Below are 26,739 nucleotides of genomic sequence, written 5' to 3' on the forward strand. Positions count from 1 at the left end.
CTAGAATGAAATCAGCAGAACTGCTTCACTGTATGTCTCAGTAAGATAATCTTCTTATGAAGACACACTTAGTTGATTTCTGCATCTCTCTCGGGTTCTTTGGGTTAACAAGAGTATTCTAATTTCCTTAAAACAATGTCCACTTCAGAAATTCTAGAGAGAGAAATGTTCAATACCAGTACTTCCTTTTTGAATAAAAAAAGAGAGGAAAAATGGACACCAATAAAAGCTGAGGTTTTATTTTTTTGAAGTAACAACAGATTTTGGAAATACCTGCAATATCTGTAAGAATGAGCATATTTCTAGTTTACAGATCTACTATAACTTCAAAGACGTTTCAATTTGCACTACAGCTAAATATACTTAGTAAGCATGTAATGCAAAGTTTACCAAGATTTTAGAAGACATTTCTGATTTTATTTAATTAAAACACTTACGACTACTTTAATTAAAAAGAATTTCCTTGATTTGACTTCTTTCTCCATTTTACAGGACTGCATGTAAACCAGGTCATTGCTTCTCCCATCTCAACCCATAGTTAGATAAGAGTAACTTAAACACAAGTAATGCAGTAATAAATACTTACAAAAAAAGTCAAGTTTACAAGCAACTTTTGGGAACCCGAAGATTTTTTTTTTAGAATTCAAATTGCTTGCATTTCAAGTTGGCAATGCCATTCCAAGTATAATCAGCCTACAGAAATTACCTTGAACAAATTTGACACAGTGACTGAAGAGAAACTGCAGGCATGTAGCTTAAGGCAGCATTGTAGCAGAGCAGAAGGAAAGTTAACACTTCAAACCTGGAGTTTACAGGAAACAGAGATTATGTTACCAATTTTACTTTGAAAAAATAAAACAGGTTTACACAGAAATTTGCAAGAGTTATTTGAACAAACTTGATGTAATTCAATAAAATCATTGACCAACAATTATCTTGGGTCTGCAAGTTTTTCCTCTTCATGTGTAAAAACTCCTAGTCTTTCTGCATCTATATTTACATGTTTAAAAAAAAAAAAACAAAACAGCACACACCTCTATACCTTCTGTCTATATGAAAAAAAAATTAAAAGATTCATTACTGATTCTCAAGCAAAATCCTACTATACAATTTTACCTGTTCTGTGCTGTTAACATCTCCCTCTGAGGATGAGGTCCACTGTATACAACCCTGGACAAACCATGCTGGGATAAGGCTCCTTCAGTCAGAGCCATGGAGCCAATGCTGGAAGGCTAAAAGAAGAAAGATCATTCAAAATACATCCACCTGAAGCCTTACTACAATGCAAGAAAAAACAGACAACAGGACAGCATCACCATATTTGTACATAATGTTCAACGGGCTTAAGATTATCTGTCTGCCCAGCTGTCTGAGATTGAAGAAATCATTTTACACCAGATAAAGCATAAGGCTTCAGAACAGGAAAAAAATATAGTTGGAGCATGCATACTATGGATTTATGACTATTAAAACCTGAAAAGGCCTCAGAGGCCAGTTAGAAGTAATCAGACCGAAAAATAGGTTATTAGGTCATGCAAAGCATTAAAACTAATTTTCAGTTCTATTCTTAAACAGGCACCACAAATCATACTGCTTTTCACAATCAGTGACAAGTTTGTGTTGTAGGTGTTACTTACTTCATGATATACTGAGGGTTTGGATAAAGATGGAATCGTGAAACTCAGCACTTTGCTATGTCCCTCTTTATCAACTATCTCCTGAAAAAGTCAGAAGACACCCATGGTTATACTGTACTACAGAAACCAGACATTCAAAAATGTTAAGTGCTGAAGTGGGGTGAATGGACAAAGAAAACAAAATGAATTGTTATAAGAACAGATAGTGGATACTATAACAATTCAAGTTACAAGCTAGAAGTCATCTCTGTATTTGTTTTCTATCACAGTACATTTGTCTTGCTTCTGAATACTATTCAAATGACTTAGCAAAGGGCACATGCTAAAATAGGCCACCTTAAAAACCTAATCTGGAAATCTCAATATGTTTAAAGCATCGTGGTTTTGCTTTTTTGTTTTTGTTGTTGTTGCTTTATTGTTTGTTTTTTATTTTTATTTTTTTAAATTATACACTATTTGCTAGTTGTGAAGGTTAACACTCAATTATGTTTGGAAAACTACTTACCCATCAAATAATGACTCTAGGAGTCATTTTGGAAACATCATATTACTAAAAGGATTGCAGCCTCATACGGCTTGACACAGTAGCAGATATCAAAATACTCGCAAAAGTTCAACCTTGATACTTATATATTTACAAAGAGTTGTAAATGATGCAGCCTAGGAAAACAGAAACATGGATGGATGGATCTTTGAGAAGATACCACTATGGCAGTATCTTGGAAGGTGTGTTGCAGACTTCTCACTCCTGTTAATTAGTGTAAGACTAACGGGTAATGTAAAAAAAAAAAAAAAAAAAAATGTGCCCACGTATCACAGAAGAGCGCTGAAGTACTCTCAGTCAAAAACCCTCAGAAATAACTTCTGAAGCAGATCTGACCAAAATCATACAACAAATTTATTTATTTTTTAAATCTTAGCAACAGATTTCATATGTCCAAAAGGTAGAGATTGGAGAGGAGCATCAGTAAAATGTCTAACATGGACTAAATGCATTTTGCCCATAACTAAAATATGGTGCTCTTAAAGGTTCCGCCATAAATTTGTTTTTCAAAGGACTATTTTAACATCAAACAGTATCTTTTCATAGAGAACATAAATAAAAAAAAAGAAGTCAAGGTTATTACAGAAATGAAAGACGACCTTTATGTTCTCCAAACTGAACAAACTGTTCAACAATCAAGCCCTAAGAATTTGCTGAAAGTGACTTTTTTGTGATCTCTGTTCAAGGCAACTAGAATACCACAGAAAATATTTGCAACCACTTCAAAAGCAGTGCCTCTAAAAGCTCTCAAGCAGAATATAAGTTTAATCACTGTACCAAGAATTAACGAAAACAAAATAAATAACGAGGAATTCTTTGTCTCCTTCAGCCATTAAAGTACATCACACTTTCCAAAAAACACAAAAAGAGCAGAAATAAATATTCACCAAGATAAAATCTGATTTCAAGCTAGGACATCAATTCAAAGAGACAAAATTGAAATACTCAGTCACTTATTTTCAGTTCTGAAACAAAACTGTTTATTATTCCCTGTTAAGTACTCTGTAGTATCCCCCCCAAAAGCACACTAATATTTTCAGGCCTGAAAAATTATGTGCAAATACAAACCAAGTTGTAAACTCCTAGGAGAAGGGCCTCTATGCATCCACTGCTCTGCAAATCTCTGCTGGCTGAGACAGCAAGGTAGCACCACATCAGTTCTGGTAGAAACTGCAGCGTGAATCGCAGTAATTGTTCCTCACCACTGCGATAGAACTCGAAGAGCTGATGGCAGACTGGCTCCAGAAGCTGAAGTCACAATTAGGTTACAATTGTTAATGAGTAAAACATTATGGAAACTGCAACTTTGTTTGGAAACAAATTGATTAGTCCTTTGGACAAAACTATAAAGTGATAAATATTAGGCTGTAGCTATCAGGGCAGTGAGGCAGTGACCAGAGCAGTAGGTTTGCAAGTCACCTTGCACATTTTCTGTCTCTTACACTTGTAGAGTCTTCCATCCCCTCAAAAGTAGTAGTTCCAACAGCTCCTTTCTTTCACTTTTGGCCCACTTCCTCTAGCCTCACAGGCATAAGCAGAGGATACTCATTATCACTGCATCTCATACCATAACCTCAATACACATAATATACATGAAGAGTACCTGAACAAAAGGTCTTGTTATTCTAGAGCTCTCACAGTGTACACAAAAAATGCTGAAAGATTTTACTCTGCAAGTGAGAAAAGCTGCAAGGCACTCATGTATAAAGTATTGCAACAAACTAGTACACTGTACTTTTAATCCGTCCACTCTCATTACACTCTTCCAGAAACTTCAGTGTATAGATTTGGGACAGAATTAGGAAGCTTCAAGAGTAATTTATTTTTTTATTTTTTTTTTTAAACAAGATTGGTTAAGCTGACACAAATGGAAGTAATAGATTGAACTGGAAGTAATACACTGAGCAAGCACAGTTAAACATTTAAAGTAATTAAGTGATCAGCTTATGCTGTATTTCCATATGTAATGCTCATTCTTCTGCTATGACCTACCTCTACTAGAGGACAAAACATAGTGTTAACCATGCGTCACTGTAGGGAGGTTACATTTTGGTCATGACAGTAAGAAATTTCCTAAATCAACTGGTAAACATTGTCTACACTAGCAGGCACTTTTAAAAGCAAGCTGAACTGGATACTGAAACTTCAAACAAACAAAAAAAATCAAAAGCACAGTCTCAGAAATTCTTTTTGACTGCAAACACAGCAAATTGCAGATAAGAATTTGGAACTGTTAGAGGATTTCTTCCTTACATTCCTCAAAACGTCGCTAAAAAGTGGGGTCAGGAAGAGAGGCGACAAAAAAGGATGTTTAGTTAAATATTCTAAGTCATGCATTTGCAAATAACAAATAGGAGGACATTATAATCTGAGAAACTACTCTTAGAAAAAGAATCATGATAGTCGGTGGATTTGCATTAAAAAAACCTTACAAAATGAAATCTGAGATTCCTGCTATTTACAATTCATTTCATCAACCTCAGCTCTAGGATATAAAAAAACATTACAAGAAATGTGACATTCTCCAATTGCAAATCTCTAAGACAGGATTCAAGTGCAACGTACCTAAAGGATTAGTTTTGCTGCCTTGGTTCCTTACCTCCAAGATTTAACATCTTAATGGTTCATCTGACTCCCAGAAACAGATTCTAAATTTATTTCAAAACCAGGAACGTCAAGGATAGTAATAGATTGAAAAGTGTCACTCAAAGTCCCCAAAAGTTTCAACCTGAATGTGATGGAATCCAAACCAAAGAGTATTTTAGAGTATTTTAGAGACTGCACTGAGAAAAGATACTGTAATAATCAGAATTGCCACTGCACTTCAGTTCAGAAAGCAAAGTATTTTGCAACACCTTTCTGAAAATCCTTAAGAACTGGGATATAAATATGTACTTTATTGCTAGTAACTTGCATATAATGTTTTGCATTTGATTTATTAATTTCATTCAAAAAATTTTGAAAACCTACAGAGAAGACAAAAAAAGCATATCAAGCTAAACTACCAGTCAGTTTTCAAAGCAGACTATCAAAGATACTTCTAGAAAACTTTATCAGCACAAGTGCTTTCCATCTTCAGCTTACATATTTCACACAATTTGCATGCTTCTTTTAATGAAATACCAGTTCAGAATGATGTGCTTGAACTTTACAAGGCACAAAAATAGCTATGACAGGTATCCATGTTCACATCATTATCTCAGTTGAGACAGCTTTATATCAACACTTTTAAATGCGTAATCAGTACAAAAAACAGATTTTCCTCCTTAAAATGCCACCGCATGCTAAAACCTAATATCAAAACACACTGATGAGTTGTTGCTGCTTCAGGATACTGTTTTACATTAAGACAGTTCTAAAGGGTATGAAAACTAGACTGAAAATTTTTCATGCTGGAACAGAAGAACGTTCAAGCAATTTTATCCTTCCTTCTTCAATGCTGCAACCAGACACATCGGGCACTTCAAACACTTTCTATTTCCTGATGCAAAGACCTGAATTGCTATTATCAGCAGTAATAGTGCTTTAGGTACAAGGCAAAAAATCTTGAATTTGTGAAGAAACAAACCTTCTCAGAAAAAAGAATTGCCATTGGACTTTTGAGTATCTGCTCAATTAAAAGTCCTTTAAATTTTCACATCTACCGAAGACTCTCCTTTTACTGAATTACAATTTTCCCTACTAATAAAGCCTTTACTAACTTTCCATAAAGTGCCAGGTAGTTGGAGAACTGTACAAATTAAGATTTTAGGAGCATCTTCTCAAGCCAGAACATTCACGTCAGCACTGGCTTTCTATTTCAATTCAAAGTTTCACTAACAGGAAAATCTTCAATACCTCATCCCCGGAATTATCCCAACAATCCTTTTGAGCAGAATTTTCACAGCCTTGGCAGCCGTGCTACAAACATACAATGACAAACCTGGTGACAGGTAGTAGTAGTAATAAATCACAGAACATGTGAAAGCATCAATAGGGAGACTCATCAGATTAAGTTGCATGTTGATATCCACTTTGAAGACCAGGCAACCTTGACTCGGTATTTTGGAATGACTCAGAATGACTTTTCTTTGCTGCTCTGGAGGGCAAGTGACACGTTTTCTCTGTTGTACAACCTGGATTTCTCAATCACCATACTCTCTAAAAATGTACCTGTAACAGGAAGTGTCTTACCCTCTGCCCACTATTGGCATCATCTCAAACTTGGAGAGGTTCCTTATGCTGGGTCTTTCCAGAACAGAAATTAAGGACTCAGTGCAGTTTTAAAATACACAAAGGTATGTTGGATGGTAGGAAGTGAGACAATACAATTACCAGGACACAGCTAGCACTAGCTCAGCATGTTCTGATCTCACCTAGACACTTCAAAAGAAGTGCAGTCATGGTGTAAAAACCATTCCTTACACAGGTACAGAGCAAACCTGCCCCTTTCCACACCAGAATTTCTTAGGAATTGGCAGATTGTTGTTTTAAATGATTGTAAATATATGTATTTATACAGTGGACGTACATTTGCTGAAGTGATGGCAAAAAAGCAAGAAGCCATATGACATAAGCAATTACATAAAAGGAATGCAAACCTATCTAACATTGGTCTCTTGGCTTACAAAAGACAAGTATCCGATAGCTATAGATTCACACTCAAATTATATTGAAACACAAAAATAATTCAGTCTCAAATATCTTTTCAATTCCTTAATTTATTTCTTAATTCCATACACAGATCCTGCAGACCCTGAGCATGATCAGCAGGTTGCAAAACTTATGAATTGTTTCCATAATATTATGTCATTGCTAAGAACACATCTCAATAAAATTAGAAGGAAAACATTTTCATAAAGACTCTTCATGTAGTTCACATAGTTAGAATTAACTATTTCACATAGTTAGAACACAATTAACCAGCATGCAATACTTTACTTTGCTGGCATTCTGTGAAACGCTTTGTGTGAGCAAGACCTGATATACTCACTTCACTCTGTGGCTCCTGAATTACTTTGTAAAGAGATGAAATCAGAGCAGTCTTGTCTTTCAAGTTTGTCGCATAGCTGGATATGGATGCCTCTGGCAAGGTCTGGAGAAAAAAAAAAGTGTATTACAACTACTAGAAAAAAGCAATTTTTATCATTAAAATGTAACAGCTATGTCAACAATTTTCCATTACAAGTTACTACTCATCAGAGTTTACTGTAAACTAGAATTTGTTTCATAAGGAAATCCGAACAATAGAAAACATCATTTTTTCATGACAGCAAAGTTGCCAGAAGACACCACATTTTTTCATTTTGAAGACAGTTTCATTGAGAAACTAATGACATTGGAACGGAAATAGATAAAAAATGAGAGTTTCAGAAGTGCAGTCTCATTGAAAATATATAATATACTGATGAAGCCAGGAAAAAAAAAAATCACAATTCACTTCCCACTCTTTTTGCTAGTGTCAGTGACAACACATGCCCACTATGAAATTTAAATACTGTGAAACACAGACAGACACAGACACAGATTTCTAGGTTGGAAGAGACCTCAAGATCATCGAGTCCAACCTCCGACCTAACACTAAGTACTCCACTAAACCATATCGCTTTGCAGTTTGCAGACCCACACTTTATGACAGTACACAGACAGTGAATGAATTACAGGATACATTACTACCTGAAAGAACACAAATTCAGGTTGGCATGAATAGCTCTTCTTTAACATGAGCAGGATTTCTGGTAGTAGAGATTCCAAGTCTAATCTCTTTAACAACCCTTTGGAAGCTGTACATTTAAACTTACTATTCATAGCTCTTACAGTACTACTTGTCTGCAGTCTTTCAAAGGAGATCGTACTCCATTATACTGGTAGGAAAACAAAAAGTGATTCCTAGATTCCTAGCAGACCAGGAAAAAATGGTCAAGTAAGTCCCAGCCCATACTCAAATCAACCAGACCACAATGCATGCCTCGTCCCAAACACTACAAGTATCAGAAGGAGAAAGAAAGAATGGAACAGAAGGCCAGTATCAAAGTTTGGAAAGAAATCCAGCAGGCTACCAGAATTTTCACAAATGACGACTAACAGAATTTCTGGGGTTTAGGTTTTTTGTGCATAACTTTCAACTTCTGTTATATAAAATCTTTCTGTTCAATAATCTTGTTACTGAATAACTGAATGCTGAGGGCTCACGGGACATTTCAACAATAGCTTGACGCAACCAAAAAGTTACCAAGACAAACACTAACAGAGAAATAAGGTTCGTCTATAATCTACATGGATCCATAACAGAGGTACAGTGCATTTTCCCCTACAGTTACACAACATACTTCGTGTCTTCAGTATCGGTATCTTATTGATATTCATATAACACTTGAATCTTCCAGTCAAGGTGTTTCAAGAACACAGTTTGGCCATGACCACAAGGGTTTAAGTACGCTAGGGGTTACAATCTTAAGCTTTTATTTCTATGAATGAAGTTTTCAAAGGTATTCAATCAACACATTAAACTTTTGGGCTGTTGGCAGGACAGCGTCCTAACATCAAGGCTGAGAGTATACCTTAATAAAACAGAGCTGTTTGACTCATCCTCTTTTAAAGGCTGGGGCCATTGACTGTGCCCAAAAAAAATCTATCACGTTTTAAGACAGAAAATAGTGAATCAGAACGGAGTCACAGAGATGGTGTTTTAATTTGCAACATTTCTTCAAACCACATAAGCAACATTTACACGCTGATATCAAGTTTCTTCTAAAGTAACAGAAGATTGTGGCTTCATAACAACAGAAAATAGAGAAGCTCTGGCTTCCTTAGAGCCAGCTTATCTATCTGCTATTGCAGTTACCAGATAGCGGCCCAATCACGTTATGCATGAGGAAGTAGTAAAACGACAGTTCCTTACTTCAGAGTTGTCTTTATTGTTGCTAGAGCAAAAACTCTATAAAGAATCAACAATTAAATAAATAAATAAATAAAAACACTCGTGTACCCAAGTGTTTTTCCCACGGCAAGTGGAAAGCAGAGATGACCAGTGATGCCTGCTCTCTGCTTTGAGATATGCTCTTCCATAGCTTTTGCCCCACTTAGAGCCGGACCTGATCTAACATAATGACAGTGTGACAGCAGAGGAATGCAACCTGCAAGGAACAGACCTGGACATCCGATTGTGAACAAGTTCTTTGACTGGAAAAAATCACAGTGATCAAAACTACAGGATATAACAGAAGTTCAGCAAGTTCAACAAGTGAACAGCAACTATCACAGTGTTGAATTTTTAATGATAAAACTTAAAGAAGGCACTCCAGAGACAATGGGTGTTAATTACTCCATACAATCCATAAAAAGGTAAACCATACAGGAAAAAATGGAAAGACTTAAGATTTGGGGTACACCTTCATAGCTTGCAGTTCTTAATTTTTTGCCACAGCTCACAATTATTTTCACTGCTCTGTATCAGGAAGTATGCAATCCCAAAAAGGACACGGGAAAAAAAATCTTTCCAACAGACTTTTGTATACATAAGATTACCTCAGCAAAATCCAAGGTTAGTGGGTGTCTGTATTTTCTACAGCAATCAGGCACTGGTGCATACTGCTCCAGCATCAGTTCAAATACTCGTGGCTAAATATCTTACAGTGTATTACCTTGAACTCCGACAACCACTCCTCCACAATCCCAGTATCCACAGCTAACATCTTCCAGCATCCGTTCCAAAACCTTCAGCCTGAAAGAGCAAGAAAACAGTTTGTAAAAACTATGCAGTTGCTGCACTAAACAGATGATGAAAATTAAGTTCCTGGGAATATTTAAAGCATCTTACCATGCTTTTACTCATTAACATTTCACATGCTGACATTATTTTGAACTTTCATTCTACCTCACTTGCGCAAGCTGCTGAAAGCACTAAGCATGGGAGCCTGCGCATACAGCAGTTTAATAAATTCCAAATATGTATTGCGTGGGAAGCTCAGTAAGTCAAAGATTTGCAGAACTGGCATTTTGAAAACAGAAAATATTACCTTCTCATTTCTATTTATTTTTCAGCTTACAGAACTCAAGAGAAAACTGTACAAACTCACCGAAGAAAAATGACAATTCAGTTTTTTCCTTGACAACTGCTATTCCTAACCTGGAAAAGGACACTGAAAGACTGATGGAGACCTTTCAAGCCTCCCCCTCACCACAGCTGCAAGACCATGAGTCTGCAGCCTCAGCATGTAGCCTAAGACGGACTCCCCTCTCCAACCTCCCACATAGTCTCAGACAGAGCAAGATCAGTGGTACTGAGACAAACACAAAAGATGCAGAATGGCCTTGGAAACTCATTTCTGATTTCCCTTAAGCTTTTAGAAAACATTTTAAAACAGCTGTTCTTTGGAGTGGCTTATTCTGAAACTAAGAACAACATACCACTAAGATAAAAAACTTAAAAGTTAAGAGCACGCTTAGGATATACTCCACAGCACATGAAAACTATTCTACGTTAACTTACAGCTTTGTGGTCACAGATTTCAGACAACAACAAATACTCATCTGATGAAATAATTAACGCTTACTTGAAATGTTCAGTCATGATACACGTTATCAAGCTTCCCTTCGCTAGTTTAAAAATAGTCACAAAGTTCTGATACCCAAGTATGGGCTTCTTTGAGAAATGACGAGCAGGGAAAAGAGGGAAGTGAAGAATTGCCTCGTATAACACGGATGCAAATTTTTGCTCTGAAATCCAGATTGCAGTGGAATTTTAGAAAGCCTAAATAAAAGGAGAAGAACCAGGCATGATAATAGTGGGAGCTCACTATAAACCCTCCAAAGCAAGGGAAAAAATTACTTAAGAGAGGCTTTACTTAAAGAGAAAGCTACTGAAATCTTTCAAGGTATAGTAAGTACATGATTTGCAGGAATAACTACACAGATATGCACTGCAAAAGCGACAAAACTGGACAGGCTGTCTGGCAACTTCTTGCATCGTGTTCATAAAAAATAATAGCATAAGCAGACAGAGATTTTCCTTTTAAGAGAAAATAGACTTCAAGTTCTCCCAGGACTTAAGGCAAGATTTCATGTCCACTAGTTTCAAAGGCAAAGGTGTTCAGGAGGGCTGGCAGTTTGTTCAAGAAAGAATCATGAAAAACAAGCCCAGATTATGCCAAAGGAAAACGAAAGGGCAGGGAAGGGGAGGGGATCAGACTATCAGCCTAATCATGAGTTGAAGTCAGGAGCTTGTAATGATCTGAAATTCAATAAAGAGGCACACTGAAAACCAGATCCATTTTAAATTACTGTGAAATACAAAATAGCTACGGTCTATATGGACATGCATTAGAAAGGTCAAAACGTAAACATGAGAACACTAGGAACACACAATTCTTTTATCCCCTTGGTCAGAGGGAAAACTTTTCTGGAAGAAAATATACCAAAGGTTTGTTTCTGGTTTTGGAATTGGTCAGGTTTTATTTGTTTTGTTTTTAAATGATGACCAAAAAAAGTCCATTGCAGTTAGATTACTGACATGGTTAGCATAAGCAAAGAATAAGAACTCACAGCATTACTGAGAAAGAATTTAGCCTGTTAAATAAATTATCTGGTCAGATGAAACCTAAAATCCTTGGGAATCCAGCTACTGAATTCTCCTCTTGCAGCTCCAGAAAGATATGGAAGACTGTGCAAAAAGTAGAAGGACAGTGCTTTCCAGTAATGGAAGTGGAACAAGGGCTAAGGAAGTATAAAACACACAGGATTAGATTTAATTTCTGGAGAAAACAGCAGTGGTAGCTGTAAAAACCTAGCAGCAGCAGGTCCATTAAAATGCCTCTCCTGGCAGGTGGAGGGCTGCAGCACTTCCATTAGAAGGACACCAGCAGCATCAAGGCAGGGAGACAACAACCCACAGTCAAGCGGGGAAGTGGCTGCAAAAGGTACGAGGTGAGGTGGGCGAGAGAGACTCGATCAACAAATACAGAGCTAAACAGGACCCTCAGCTCAAGTGCAAACAGCTGACTAAGGCAGTGCCTACAGGAAAGCACGATGAAGCTCTCGTAGCTTTTCCAGGCCATCAGCATGACCGGGTGCCCCTCTGCAGAGCCCGGCTGCTAACACACACACACGCACACGCACACCCCCTGCATGGGGACCAAGCGGGAGGAGGAATTAGAGGTCTGCATGCAGCTGGGTGGCCACGATCTCCCTGCGATCACGAAGATGTGACGGCACAGCTCGCACAACAGAGCCATTGTCACAGCTGGGCACAGGCTCTTTAGGAAGATCGGAGTGGGATGGTGAGGAGGGAAAGGCGCCTTTGTTTGGGAGAACAATAAGGACACGTGGAGCTCTGGCCTAGGATGAGCAATAAGCCAGCTGAGTGCTTCAGGGTCACAGATAGGAGGGCAGGCCAACACAGATGGCATTGTGGCAGGTGTCTGCTACTCATTACCTGCTCAAATCAAAATAGATGAGACCTTGTTCATACAACTGAAGCAGCCTCATGTTTACAGGTCCCTGGCCCTCACAGGGATCTTTAACTACCCCACTGTCTCCTGAAATAGAAGCACAGCAGGGAACAAGAAACCCAGGAGGTTTTTGGAGTCCATTGATGATAATGTCCTTAAAGGGGATACTGAGGAGCCAACAAGGGCAGGCACTCCGCTGAACCTCATACTTACAAACATGTTAAAACTGGGCAGCGATGTGAATGTCAGGAGCAGCTACAGCTGCACTGGCCGTGACACAGGGGAACACAAGATCCCAAGAGGAAGAAACAGCAGAGTAAGAAGGGTTGAAACCCTGGACCTTCACAGACGTTGCCCTGTTCAGATGGCCATGCCTTGGAGTAAAGGCTCAGCCTCAATGGGACACAGCCGGCATGCTGGGGCCAGTGCTGGGGCCCCCGCCACAGCAGACACACGGGAGAGACTTCGGGAAACGGCCACAAGGATGGTGGGCACACAAGAGCATCTCTTGTCCACACTGTATCAACAAAGAAATAGGAAAGATTGTCACGAAGGAAACTCATCTAGCTAAATACCAGTTCTTTCTGACCAGCTCTGATGATCTCTAAAGGTATAATAATGAAGATACAGATTAGCAGCCTCTAGATGAATTAGCTTTTGTGTCAAACCCTGACGCAAAAGGGAGGCTTTCAAACAACGCTGTGCTAACAAACACAAAGGCAGGTCCTTCTGCAAATACTAAAGCAACAAATTCATCATTCCCTACAAAATCACAAGATCTGCTAGCCCTACTTTCATTCCTATGAATGTGGACAAAGGCTTCTGCAATGTCTTATGCTTCAGTAGGATTGACAAGAGTAACCCTTACTGAGCCCCCTTAATAGCATAAATGCTTGTGCTCGTATTGACTCCTGTATCAAGGAGTCCTGGATACCTTGGTTCACAGCTGACACCAAATTCATCAAACACTTGCATTATTTTTTTTACCTATTTCTGAAAATAACACTTGATAGATCAATAGATTAAAGACTTTCAGAGAACACAGGATTTATTTGACCACTGAAACAATACGAACATCCTTGGCTGGCACTATCCATTGGACCAAGAACAATACTTCAAGACTTAATGACTGTGTATTTGAAGGCAACTCTTTTTTTGGCATACCAGACAATGCTAAAACATGAATATTGAAATGAAAAGCTACAAAAAGCTGAATTAAAAGAAAAAGGAAACATTTTTGCTGACTGGGTCTTTGATTTTTTACATCATGGAAACATCCCACTGAGAGTTAAGGCAGTCGTGATCCATAAGAGATGCAGACTGTTCTTATTTTACCTTCAGGCATTACAAGAAAAACCATATACTCTTCTGAACACCTGGTTTAAACTTAAGCACATACACATCCACAGCAATACCCATGCAAGCGTCATAAATAAGAAATCTCATTTTGAAGACCATGTTTATGATCATCTGTAAGACTTTTCTCTGCGTTTAAGAAACTTCAATTCCACCTATCAGGTGTGGGGGGATTGTGTTAAAACAGGCAGATAACCTAATGTTTTGCTCAGGATTGTTGCATTTTTTGCTAGCTAGATAGATCATGCTGCACTGCAGCAATGTATGGACAGATCTGGCAAACCCTTCTTGAGACTGTTCTAAAAGAAGCATTAACAAATTTCTTTTAACAATGCAATTTTTTTCTGAAGCTTATGGAAAGTTTACAAAAAGAAATCAACTCTAAAACTGATTAAAAAAAAAACAAACAAACAAAAAAGTGGGCCAAAATTGGGGCTAAGTTACAGCATCTGTTAACCTTTTATGCATCAAATTCCAAGAGGATTTAAAAAAATGTATGCCTTAATTATAGCTCTAGTTGAGTGGATTCAGCTGCAACACAGAGGCCACCGTAAAGCACGAGATGCCCCAGTCACTAAAAAATTAAAGCAACAAAAGTAGATACAGTAGATACATGCTACTTAAAAAAAAATAAATGTAAAATTATATTGAGAATGATCTTTACAGATACCAAAGCTGTAATGAAAATTCAAACAATACAGCAAGCACTACACAGCATTTCCCCCCCAAACATCATGCTTTAAGGAACATCAGCTTGTTATTCCCTTTGAATAGACCAGCTTTTTCCTTGGCCTCTTCCTTTAAGTCCCTGTAAAGAGTTCAGATCTACAGAGTTTGAGAATTTCTTTAAAAATTAATAGTAATAAAATGGCTTTTGTCCATATAATCCTCACAAATCAAACAAACTTTGACTAAAACTGACCGGCAGCTTTCAATGTCCCCATGCTCCTCACTCCAACAGCCTAACAGGCAGAGCCATTTGGACATCCTGATGGAAGATCGTTGCAGGAAAGAGAGAGAAGTCTCAAAGATTCAAATGATCCCACAAAACTGTTTGTGATGGATTTCAGTCAGGTTGTCATCCATCTGTTGAACTTAATGGTAGACACATATATTATGTGTCTATGTCATATTAATGTTAGACGTATTCTTAGCTTACATCATGCGTGAGGCAAAGCAACTTTAGGCAACTCTCCTTGCACATCTTACCACGTTATTTCACATTTATCACACGTGTAGGTACTGCAGCCCAGCAAGCACACAGCAAAGTTATCTGTGTATTTTAGCCCATGAGTTAGAAGCACTTTGGAGAATTTTCCACAAGACTCTCATGTGGATTAGCAGCAAGGAATAGGATTCATACTACATAATAATTAACAAACAAGCTTCCCTAGTAGAACATCTATTTAAAGTAAGCATACATGAAATCATACAGCCCTTGCTAATCTCTAACATCAGAGCGCAAAGGAACTCGAGCTCTAACATCAACAAGAAAAGAATCTAACTCACATTCCACTCAGTCTGCAATCCATTTTGATATGGCTTGAGGTAGGACTTTTCTGGATCTGTTCCCAAGTAATAAGCAGACTCTGAGAGCTGTAAATTGATCTTGCTCCATTCTAATACTATAATAAAACTCTCCATATATCGGAGATGGCATTGTTTGCTTTGCTTCAGAATGAATAGTACATCTGGAATAAGATATCAAGCAAGTTTACCTGACGAAAGCAGAGAGTTTTTTCAGAGACTCCTACAAAGTGACTGTAGAGACAATCCTTTTTTCATTACAGCACAAGCACACCAGGAACTTGCCAAACTTTTAATAGAGGCAGGGAGAAAAAGTTGCTATGCACCAAGCTGGTGGAGAACAAGCCAAGAAGAATGAAGTTATATTCTCTGGCAAACCTACTAATGGGTACTGAAATGGCTTTCATTTTCCATGTCACTCAAGACTTTTTTAATCTCCTAGTATCAAATGACGGCCTTGAATCAAGTCACAGACAACACATGCACAGGCTGCTCTTAAAGAAAATTCTCACAATAGGTGGCTTTCCTATTCTTTAAAGCTACCCAACCTTGGTAGAATTTATCCACAGGATGTGTGTATCTGAATGAACTCTGGGTTAAGTACAAGGAGGCTGGACTTGGACGAAGAATGAACTCTGGAGTTCTGCAGAACTGACCTTCTGGAGTCACTGTACTAGGCATTTGCTGGTGGAAAAAACAAAACCAGGAGCCAAAAACTGCTCAAGTCCCATCCTCTGGGAACTGCTGGAAGAAGAGGAAAAGCATATATTGTGCCCTTACTTAATATGAAAAGCATCTGTTTGGAAGTTTATGCTATTTGCTGAGAAATACTTTTTCTTCATCTTCAGCTAAACAGATCTAAGAGCAGAACATGAAGATTTTTAAGAACGAACAGCCAAATTTGGTTCGTAATTCCTTGAGGAGGAACAAAGTAAACTTGTGAGCGTTCTGTTATGATGCACCAGGCCTGTAAGAGTCCAAGTCCCCGGTCCTTGTTGATTTTGTATTCTATGGTAGTTCCATTTTCAAAAGTAGGGAACAGCTAATTAGGACTCAACCTTTATTTTTTTCTTCCCTCCTTTTAAACCCTTTGAAGTGGTACAATTAGCATTGGGAACTTTTTAAATCAGCTCTGTATCTCACATCAGGTTCACTTAAGGACTACAGTCAATACTTAAAATTCATGTTGCTGAACCCTCTTCTCTCCCAACTCTTTTCAGAGACAAAGACAAACCTTGGTAGGCCTCAGAAGAGGAAATGTAACTTGGGCAAGTGTGTTCTTGATTAAATTGTCAGCGAAGTGAATGTATTTCCTGATGTTAATGCACGGCTTATTCTACTGATACAGTGGTTTATTCATTTATTATGGAATTTCAAATACTGTCAAGCTATCCTGTTCAAACAGATACCTGTTGTTGCAGTAATGGATAGCAAATTAAAGTCTGTCAAGAAAACAAACCAATGCTGCTCTGGGCTCCAAAAACCACTCTGGCAAGTTCCACAAACCACAAAGGCCAGGTGTGACTTCTTGACATTTTTCAAATTTACTCTAAGAGAAAGAAACAAAAACCCCATTGTGCTAAGCCTGAAAGTCACATGCTCTATTCAAATACACAATGCAAGCAATGCTCAAAGACTCCGTGTCAAATACTCTCTTATAATTGCTGCCTTCAGTGTAAAAGAAAAGCAATGTCAACTAGCCAGCTATAGTTGCACCAAGCATCACTGGCTCAGGCAAGTCCCTAAAATGACAAGAGAGCTGTTCAGCATCTTCTAACAGGAGAACTAACAAGTGCCGGGGCTCAAAACAAGCGGGAGGAGTTACCGAAAACAATGCAGAGGAAGCATGCATTGAGTCCCAAGTCAGAGTAGGTTAAGTCTACAGAACGCACAGAAAAAGAAGCCTGAATGCATTCATGGAAGAAACCGTGCACAGTCATTAAATGTAAGAGCACATCCTCTCATTCAGAAAGCCCAAGTCATAGGGTGATCCCCCAGAATACTCTTCCAGCTTTCCCTGTCACTATATGCCCTGTTTTCCTCTCTAACAATCTATTAACAGCTCTTGTTAGCCAGAAACATCTCAGAAATTCTGGTCTGACTCCGTACGGTCCCAACCTCAGCTGTCTTGTCTCACAAGTCCTGTGCTGAAGCTATACCAAGACAGCAGTTTTGAACACCCTTGTTTCCAGTGGTTTTCAAAGGTTACTGAACCTTCAGAACTGAAACTGCAGTCAATTTGAATTTCACGTTGCCATGGCTGTTTTTTCAGTTTTGCTTCTATTTTTCTCCCCAGTCCATCAGCTCTAACCACCTTATTAGCAGGTTACGCTTCAGATGAGAGCCAGAGGTCAATGAACTTGTCCACGACAGAAACTTGAGCAAGATTCCTCATCTTGTGCATATACTCTTCTTGAATGGTTTACATTTGAGATATGACCAAGTTACAGATCTTTGGGCATCACATGGAAAAAATCCTCCTAAACAGTACTCATAATAGGTTCTTAAAAAAATCACACGGCTAATAATATTGAGACACAGACAATTCAGTTCTGGCAATAGTAGATAATGAAAAAAAATAGTTACACTGAAGCAAGAAAGTGTACATTAACTAAACAGCTCAGAAGCAACAAAAAGCTGCCTTAAATGCAGTTGTTTCTTGTGCTAGGGATACAGCACCATACAATACTGACACTTCACAGCACGGAAACCTACACAGATTTAGTTTTTTTTTGTATCAAGCTATAACTCACCCTTCTACAACCCTCAACTTCTGTAAACATGGAGAGGAAAAAAGCAACAGCTGAGCTCGTAATGCCATTTACAGTGCTGATAAATAGTCATATGGGCACACGACCCAGAACATGTCTACAGAAAGCCTTCTCAAATCTTGAGCAGAGGGTATGGTCCCTATAAGCAAACTCTTTAGAAGATTTTAATTCTGACCTTTGGCTGCTGGCAGTTACATTTGCTCAACTTCAGATTAGCAAACAACAATTATAAACCACCTTTGTACACAACCCACCTTGTACTTGCCCTTTACCAGGCAAAAGATAACTCTTTAAACACAACCAAACAACTCATGCCAGCCAAACGGTTTACCAAGACAGAGAAGTGAGATTTCATATTGATTTATTCCCTTGAATTTATACAAGCTGTAGTAAGTCAGATTTGTATTGTTAAAGCTGTACAAAAGCAACTCTAATAGTAGGGCGCCAAACTGGTATAAAAAAAAAAATGAAATGAAAAAGCTTGGAAGTTATTTCTTTTAATCACACTTCACCATTTCTTCCTTGCTGCCTTCTGCACAAAAGCACACCCTAAGTACAACGGCAGTACTGGCAACAACAGGGTCAGTCAAAACCAGCCACTGGAAACCAATTTGCCCGGGTCACATCCCATTCCCCAGCCTGCACAAGCCCTACTCTGTTTCAAGCTATTTCAGTTGCAGTATATCAAGTGTTAGCTTTTCTATCATCTGCAATATACCAAGAGTTACATCCATTATAGGAAAAATAAAGAGCTATTACTTTCAAAACAGCTGTTCTTAGCAGCTGAAATATACCTGCTTCCTCTTTTGTTCTGGTCCATGCGAACACTACTGTTTACATCTTATTAAATCTTTAAGAAAGAATAGATACAAACAGTGCAGTCTTGGAGAAAATAAGAGATCTAGATGAAAAATCTTGTCGTAAACTATGTTTGTAGTTATTGTGGGTTAATAGAGTTAACAGTTGAACATACACAAAAATCAAAGTAATAACCATATATGCATCACAAGAAAAGACATTTTAACTTAAAGCAACATTACAGGTAGAACAGCCAAAAGCTTAACCAAACGTATCAGAAATAACAAACAGAAATGCACGAAAGGGAACAGTGTACTGATACTACTAAAGTCACCCAATCCACACAGGTTTTCCAGGTTTTGCATTAGTCACAAAACCCCGCACTATTCAGATCAAGGTGTTTTCTTTATGCTCTAATAAGAAAGAACTAGAAAGCTTTAGAATGTCTTTTTTTTTTTAATGTATTAGCACATCCGTGTCTAGAGTCCTACTCCTGTGTCAGAAGTAGCAAACACCACAGTACAGGACGCAGTGTTCTTACCACTTCTGTAACGAAATGCAGTGCTGCAGAAGTTACCAAGTTAGAAGAAGCATTCTCTACGCAGCTCCGAGCAAAATAAAGTTACTGTCCTCATACACCCTCATTCCACTAAGCCCAACGCATACTACATCACGATGAAGTCAGGAAGTTTCCCTGAAACCCAGAAAACAAAATTTAAACCAGAGATATAGAATAAACTATGCAGAGAGAATAATTATGTTGCAGCTCTTGTTTCAGCGCAAATACAAGCCTTGAGTCAACAACCAACAGCCTCTCCAAGAGCAGAGAGCATTATTTTGGTGGCGATGCCACGACCTCCAGTTACCTACTTTGCCTCCTCAAACTTCAGTGCTACTACAGCTTACCTTTACTAGTAGTTACTCGTTTAATCTAGCTGTTTGTGAAGTCTGCTTGTTGTAAGCTAATTTTAAAAACAAGTTTTCCTTTCTGTGAAAATGGCAAGTCATCTCAGAGGTCCTTCTGAACTGATCAAAAAGAAAGGTGGCAGGTAATTCAGCAGTCGGAAATGCTGTCAATATAAATCACAACAGCACAACAGCTTCCGTATGACCTAAAAAGCATGCAGAGAATTGAGCAGTGGCTGTGCTTCACCTCCAAGCATCAGCTGCCAAAGGCACAGTTCCAACACCTCTACCACAACAGCGTAGTTTTGGTTAGAGCAAGCAGAAAAGAGTTCATCCAACAAATAGTTTAGTAGTGACTCTTATCAGAAGGACAAAGCTCACAAATGGACAGGGGCTGGAGCAAGCTCTTCACCTTCCGCTTTTAATACTCTACACCTTCTACTTTTCAGTAACAACGTTAAGAATGCAACACTTCGCCAAAACCTCTTCGTTCCACTGGCTGAGAGCAAGATTTTAGGAGGTTCTGCCTACTTCCAACCCTGTTCTTGGTATCTGCTCCTCATCTATTTTGAAAGGCAGAGATGCCTACTTACAAGCCAACAGAACCTAACTGTAGAAGACAGTACACAAGACCCATGACTAAGAAATTTTGTAGCAGCTCTTGGGACTTCTTTTCAACGAGATCTTTCTTCTGCCTCCACAATGTGCAGGGAGCTCCAAAAACTGAAAATTAGGTTGCAAAAGTTCCAGGTGCTTCAGAAGTGGCTGTTTTATTTAGAAAAGAAATAGTTAAGTTGTAAATTCTAATTTTTTGAAGTAATATTACTAGCATGAAAACCATTGAAAGAGAACTGCCTGCTCTGAAATCACACCCTCCTTTGCCAGCCTGTCATATGTGCCCAGCTGAAAGGTCCATCTGCAGCCTGAACTCCTGAAAGCGTTCACAAGCACCTACAAATAAGAACTATCCTTTCAAAGCAGGTCCACGCATAGCTGAGGAAGCCTAACACACTGTATTTGAAACAAGCATCAAACTATACTATCGGCATAAATTCTGGGATAGGTCAGCGATTCAGATGACCCAGAAACAGACTTCAAAAACTTAGTACCCCTAAGAAGAGTTATTATGGTGTGTTTACCCAGGGGAGGCCTGCAGTATAGTGTACTAACATCAACACGCACGCTCAAATGTGACTGCAATGAAAGGGTTTGATTCTTATTTTCACTCCAGAGCATTTATTTTATTTTAAACAACTGCTATGACACTTCCCACCACCCTGCTCTACCACTACAACAACGTAAGCATTCCTGATAACTTAATGCATCCAAAATATTACCTCTAGCGTACCATTCTACCATTTCCCCAAAGACCATGAGAGAAAAGCATAAGTGTTACTATCTGGAATACAGCACACATTTTATAGCAAAAAGAGGCTTGTGGTGATCTACCGATAACTGGTTCGGTAGCTTATTTTGTCATGAAGAAGCTATAGGAAGCTGCGTTTTCCAGAGGAGGGGCACATCAACACTGACAGTAACCTTAGGGCTTGGTTTGCTTTGAGTGGTTGAAGATCGCTTCCTGTTAAGCTGCAGAACTCAAATGATCCATCAATAAATGTACATAATACTACGTTAAATAGCTTCAGGAAAAGGCTCCTTTATCTCCACATGACAGTTTTCTCATTCTTCCTCATCCCTTCCCCACCAAGCTCTCCCACACAAGCCTGCTGTATCAGAAGACTGGACACGCTAATTTGAACGACATTTTCCAGCATCTAAATAGAGCTTTGTGTATTTTACACACTTTACGAACATCAGAAAAACATCATTTCTTTCCTGATTATTTTTTTTAATGTAACAGCAAGACCCACACTTCTGTCTTACTCAGAATTTGGTATGTTTAAGATTTTAAAAAATAACAATAACAGAGCACGCGTATAATTTCTCTTTTCCTATTTCCTTTATTTTCACGCTCATTAAAACTCGAGATGTCTTCTGCTCAAAACAGGCCTGAATTTCTAAGTCTAATTCTTTAAGATCTCCGCACCTAATATTTCTAGAACCAGTGATCGGTACTTCAATATTTGGTTACACGCTCTGAGCCCTAGTTTGGAGCACAGGCTTCAGGGCTTAGGGTCTGACAATATTTCTGTAGCCTAACAATGAAGTCGTCGAAATTTGTTTCTGTAATAACCTGAAGTCTATGGAGTTCAACCTGGAACCTGATTCAGTGCATTCTGCTTACGAGAGGCAACTGAAAAGTCATTTGAATTGCAGATGCAATTATGACAATACATGGAAATTGGTCATTGACTGCACATGTATTTGGGACACGGTGGACTCAGATGAACCAGAGCCGAGTGACAGCAGGACAGCTTCACAGCCCTAGGAAGCACGTTACGCTCACGAAAACTGCTGTGCCCACAGTAAAGAGGAGCTGTAACAAACCAGGAGCAAAGCACGCTACCACGTGAGAGGAAACACCAAATAAAATCTCAGTGAATGGCCACTTTTCAAACAGTATGACATTCTTTCCAAGGGGGGACAGAGGTGTAATTGCACGACACAAAAGGATCATAATCCCGTCGTTAAAATCACCAGTCACATTTGAGGAACCTCTTAAAGGGTAAATGTGGCAGCGTTTAGTTCCTGGTGGTTTCATCACCCAGTCAACTTCCTATTAACACTGTTCAGTCAGCTCCTCTGGTTGCTGTACAAGCAGGGGTTTCTTCTCCTCCCAACGTCAAGAATACCCACATCCTACAAAGCTACTAAATTTATACAGGACGTTCACTTCTCTGCACTGAAAACTGGTCATAAATGGGTGAGTTAAGCGAGTTAGCCCTTGCCACTGTTTCATGGGAACACGGCTGAACTAACAAGCATTCCTTGACCAGAATAGGACATTTTTAAGTACCACTAAAATGGGAACGAATCAAAGATTTCCATGACTTCCTTAAGGAACAAATGTATGCATTATGTATGGGAACTGCACAGTTTAGAGATCTTCTCTAGTTAGGCTAAGTTTCAGGTGAAAAATATGTGTCAGGTTTTCCCATTACACGTACGGCTTGCCAGCACCAATAGTTTAGCATGAAACATCACCACACAAATAACCATTACATCCTAGTAAGAGCTTCCGGGAACCACTGCTAATGCACATGCTTCAGAGACTCTTAAATTTTGATGCAAGACAAAAAGGGTCATATTAAAAATACATACGCCAAAAAAAAAGTTACTAAGGCAGCAAAGAAATTCAAAGGAGCAGAGACTGCATCATGTTAGAGAGCAGCTGAGTAGATTAACAAGTGCTAGAAGAGTACTGCTACATTTGCAGAAATTACTGAAAAAGCAACACAACTTGAGCTCAGGCCTTCAAGCTATCTTGACCAACTTTAAACAATTCTAGCTGAAAAAAGAATCCAGCTACTTCAAGCAGTATCATTGAGTACTTTGCAAAACAGATGTTTCCTTTGTTGTGTTTCACAAAGTGACATGACAAATTTGATTGTCTCAAATACAGTGCTTCATGACAGCATAGCAATGCTGTGGTGAAAATACCTGCCACTTACAGTAATGATGCAAAACGCTGCTGAGAAAATGGGGGGGCACAACTTTTTTTTCCCCTCCTCAGCTTTACAATGAAAAGTCAATCACATTTTCTCAAGAAAGAGAGGCATAGGTAAATACTATACAAGCACTCACAAAGCTGTGTGAGCAGATGCACAGAATTACTGTCAAAAGCCCATCGCCTGCTCCTCTGGCTGCTGCACTGGGAATTCAGTTCAAAGCGGGGGGGGGGATAAAAAGGAAAAAAAAGCAACAGCCTATTAGTCTTTCTAGACCTGATATATAGAGTCAGTATAATTGGGAGTGTGAGACTTGAAATAAGACTACAGCTTATTACGCCTAAAAGCTGCAACTGAGTAAAAGTAGTAGCATGTCCCCAGCATGTGACATGAAACCTGTAAGTATTTTAGCACAGCCTCAAGAACAGCAATAAGAAAGGTATTATCTTAACTGAGCAGACAGCAACTGGCTCAGCCAGATGTGCTACTAACCGCAAACTGTAGGAGAATATTCAGAGTCACACTGCCAAAATGTAAAGTTACTGGAAGGCACATTAAATTGTTGCTTTAGTACCAAGCCCCTTCTACCATCGCCCCTCCGTGCTTTCAAAAAGCTTCCCTTCATTAGCCCGACGCAAAGTGTTGGAAGTCGCAGCCTGATTTTGCAACCTACTTCACCTCTGGAAGAATACCACACAAATTCATTCAGCCAGCAAGCACTAAGGAAAAATCTTACCATGGAAAAAGGTTTCCATTTTTTTGCCTGAAGATCCTGTAGAGACAGAGACCATACAGCACATCCAGCATGCTTACAGGACAGGCTGCTTGAAAACATTCAAGCATCCGAATGTTAAGAGACGGTAGATGGCAATAAAAATTATTAAATGAAGATCCTTAATATTTATTAGGCCAACTTACAACTTTTACTGATATTTGAGTCATTTCCTTCGATACAGCAAATACAATAGGATTAAAAAAATTAAAAGTACAAAAAAATTGTATTTAGAAACGAGAATAGATTCAAGTACTTGAAAACAAACCGCAATGATATAGCACAGCCTTGTCCATCAACCAGGCATTCATGAAGACCTTTTATTATCCAACATTAGCTTGTGTACAATACTCAGACTGCTAGACAGCTTAATTATTGAGCATTAGACTTAATTCTCTACCTCCAATCAAAAATCTTCCCACAAGAATCTATTTCATTTTGCAAGGCTGCATATTCAGAGCATAACAGGCTTCCTCCCCCCGTTTCTAAAAGGAAAAAAGAAAAAGGACTGCAATAAAATATCGTAATAGTAGTGTTTAGTATTAACAAAAATATTAAGGCTGTATGCACTGTTCATCAGGTTGGAGCTAGCACCTTGCCGAAGCATAAATATTTATCCAGTGCAAACAGCGGGAGCCCTTAGGAGACAGCAAGGCTTAAAGCACTGAAGTGCGGTAATTAGCATCCAGCGCGGCTTCGGAGCATGCTATGCTATTCTTAATTAAAGGTTAGCTTCAAAAGAGAAAAAAGTAACAAAATGCTAATGGTATCTTAACTCTTACCTAAGAGAGCTGTCTGTAACGGCTCTCTAAGCCACCCCAAACACACACAGCTTCTGGCACTAAATTTAGAGTAAGAGTGCTTATTCCAGTCAGGATGGAGAGCAAACACTCGGTGACTCGTGCACCAGCAATAGGCGTGTTTAGCTGTTCAGCCAGTACTGCTTTTACCTACATCTCTTTGTTGTGCTTTGTTTGCTACAGAGCATTTCTTATCATCGGGGGCTAGAGACAGAAGAATGCAAACATACATCTGCTTTGGAGAGATAGCCCGTTTCCAATCTTCCTCTCAGCAATCAGATGATGTGCGACCGACTCTCCTGCAATGTTGATCATTTAAAAAGGAGTAAAAAACGTTTTCATGCATGCTCTCATTTTTCATGGCACTCTCCATACACAAGAGTGATGATTACTGAGCACGGTCCAAATTCCACGTGCTTTATTGATTCCAAATCTAATAAATAACGCTCCCGATAACAACTGTTTATCAAGCACACATTAAATTTGTGCACCATTTGGAATTTACAACCAGGCCTTAAAAACCTAGCCCTTAATGCATCACCCTGAAATAACCGCAGCACCACTCTCCCGTTTCTGCCAGCGGGATGACAAGGACGGGTCACGTCCCGAGCGCTGCAGCGTTCACGGGGGCTGCAAGCCACGTTACGTTCATTCACTAGCTGCCCAGTTGTTACCAAAGCATGCAAGTTCACGTGGGGATGCGGCTAAAGAAGTCACCATAAGTAAGGCGCCTGACGAGAGTAAGCCAGCACTCTATTTTTATTCTGCTGGTCTCGAACCTGATCCTAATTAGGACAAAGGCTTCACAGCAGTTTCACCAGGAGAACTAAAACACGGAATATCCTGCATTATTTTAGATGAGCAGTACGTTAAAAGCTTGGCTCTTTCAGCTGGCTTTTAATCTAAACCAGAAGTATTCGAGTTTGCAAGCTAGCAAAGTTCCAACGCCGATGTGACAGAACCCTAACCACTTACAGTCAGAGCAGATGCAGAAGCAAGACCCTCAGACTCACAGAACTAAGAAATCATTTTAATGGTGTGCAGAGCTTGAGCGCCCTGGAAGCTTTAAGCAGGGCCTTGCAGCCCTGGCGCAATTTAAAAACATTTTTCATACTTGAGTACATTTTTTTCTTCAACTACACTGACCTGACACAGATTCCAGTCTTCATCCTGACACCACTTTGTTACTGCCTTCCAAGATTATCTCAAGAAGCATTACAAATATATTAATCCAATTTAAGTACCTAATTAATTGATGATAGTAAAACAATGTTTTAATTCCAACACATTCTTCACTCTCAAACGTGCATTTAATACTCCCCACTTCAATTCTGGCAGCTGAAGGCAGCGAGTGGCCAAAAGGGCCGCTCTTTCATAAAAGAAAGAAAATACAGATTTAAAGAAAAGATATGATGCCTACAATTTTACTTAGTGGGTTTGGGGAGGGGAGGGTGTGTGTGGTTGAGCAGTTGTTTTATTTTAAATACTTCCATGATTAAACAGAACAGCATCAGCAAACCAAAAGCTATAGTTCTGTCAGACAGCAAACTATCAGATTCCAGTACAACAACAAGAACTTCCAAATCCATCCTACCATAACCAAACCAATACGCTGAGCAATAAGTTTTAAGC

The 26,739-nt window shown here is 38.9% G+C and overlaps 1 protein-coding gene across 10 annotated transcripts in view; it reads right to left on the reverse strand.

The window, feature by feature from the left end:
- The window catches only part of HYCC1 (hyccin PI4KA lipid kinase complex subunit 1), a 43,795-nt gene that overhangs the window by 14,037 nt on the left and 3,019 nt on the right, over positions 1-26,739 (reverse strand). For 7 of the 10 annotated variants that reach the window (XM_035562431.2, XM_035562432.1, XM_035562438.1 and 4 more), the window contains exons 2-7: positions 9,804-9,883; positions 7,154-7,255; positions 3,250-3,429; positions 1,638-1,718; positions 1,117-1,232; positions 707-802 (exon numbers count right to left, since the gene is read on the reverse strand). In XM_035562431.2, coding sequence (XP_035418324.1) covers positions 707-802; positions 1,117-1,232; positions 1,638-1,718; positions 3,250-3,429; positions 7,154-7,255; positions 9,804-9,854 — 626 coding nt within the window. In that variant the 5' untranslated portion in view covers positions 9,855-9,883. Of the gene's footprint in view, positions 1-706; positions 803-1,116; positions 1,233-1,637; positions 1,719-3,249; positions 3,430-7,153; positions 7,256-9,803; positions 9,884-9,979; positions 10,151-10,238; positions 11,289-26,739 lie in introns of those variants that run through there. The other 3 variants (XM_035562434.2, XM_050708829.1, XM_050708830.1) reach the window with 3 other exon arrangements.

Source organism: Cygnus atratus, chromosome 2, assembly GCF_013377495.2.
Source record: "Cygnus atratus isolate AKBS03 ecotype Queensland, Australia chromosome 2, CAtr_DNAZoo_HiC_assembly, whole genome shotgun sequence".
Taxonomy (NCBI): Eukaryota; Metazoa; Chordata; class Aves; order Anseriformes; family Anatidae; genus Cygnus; species Cygnus atratus.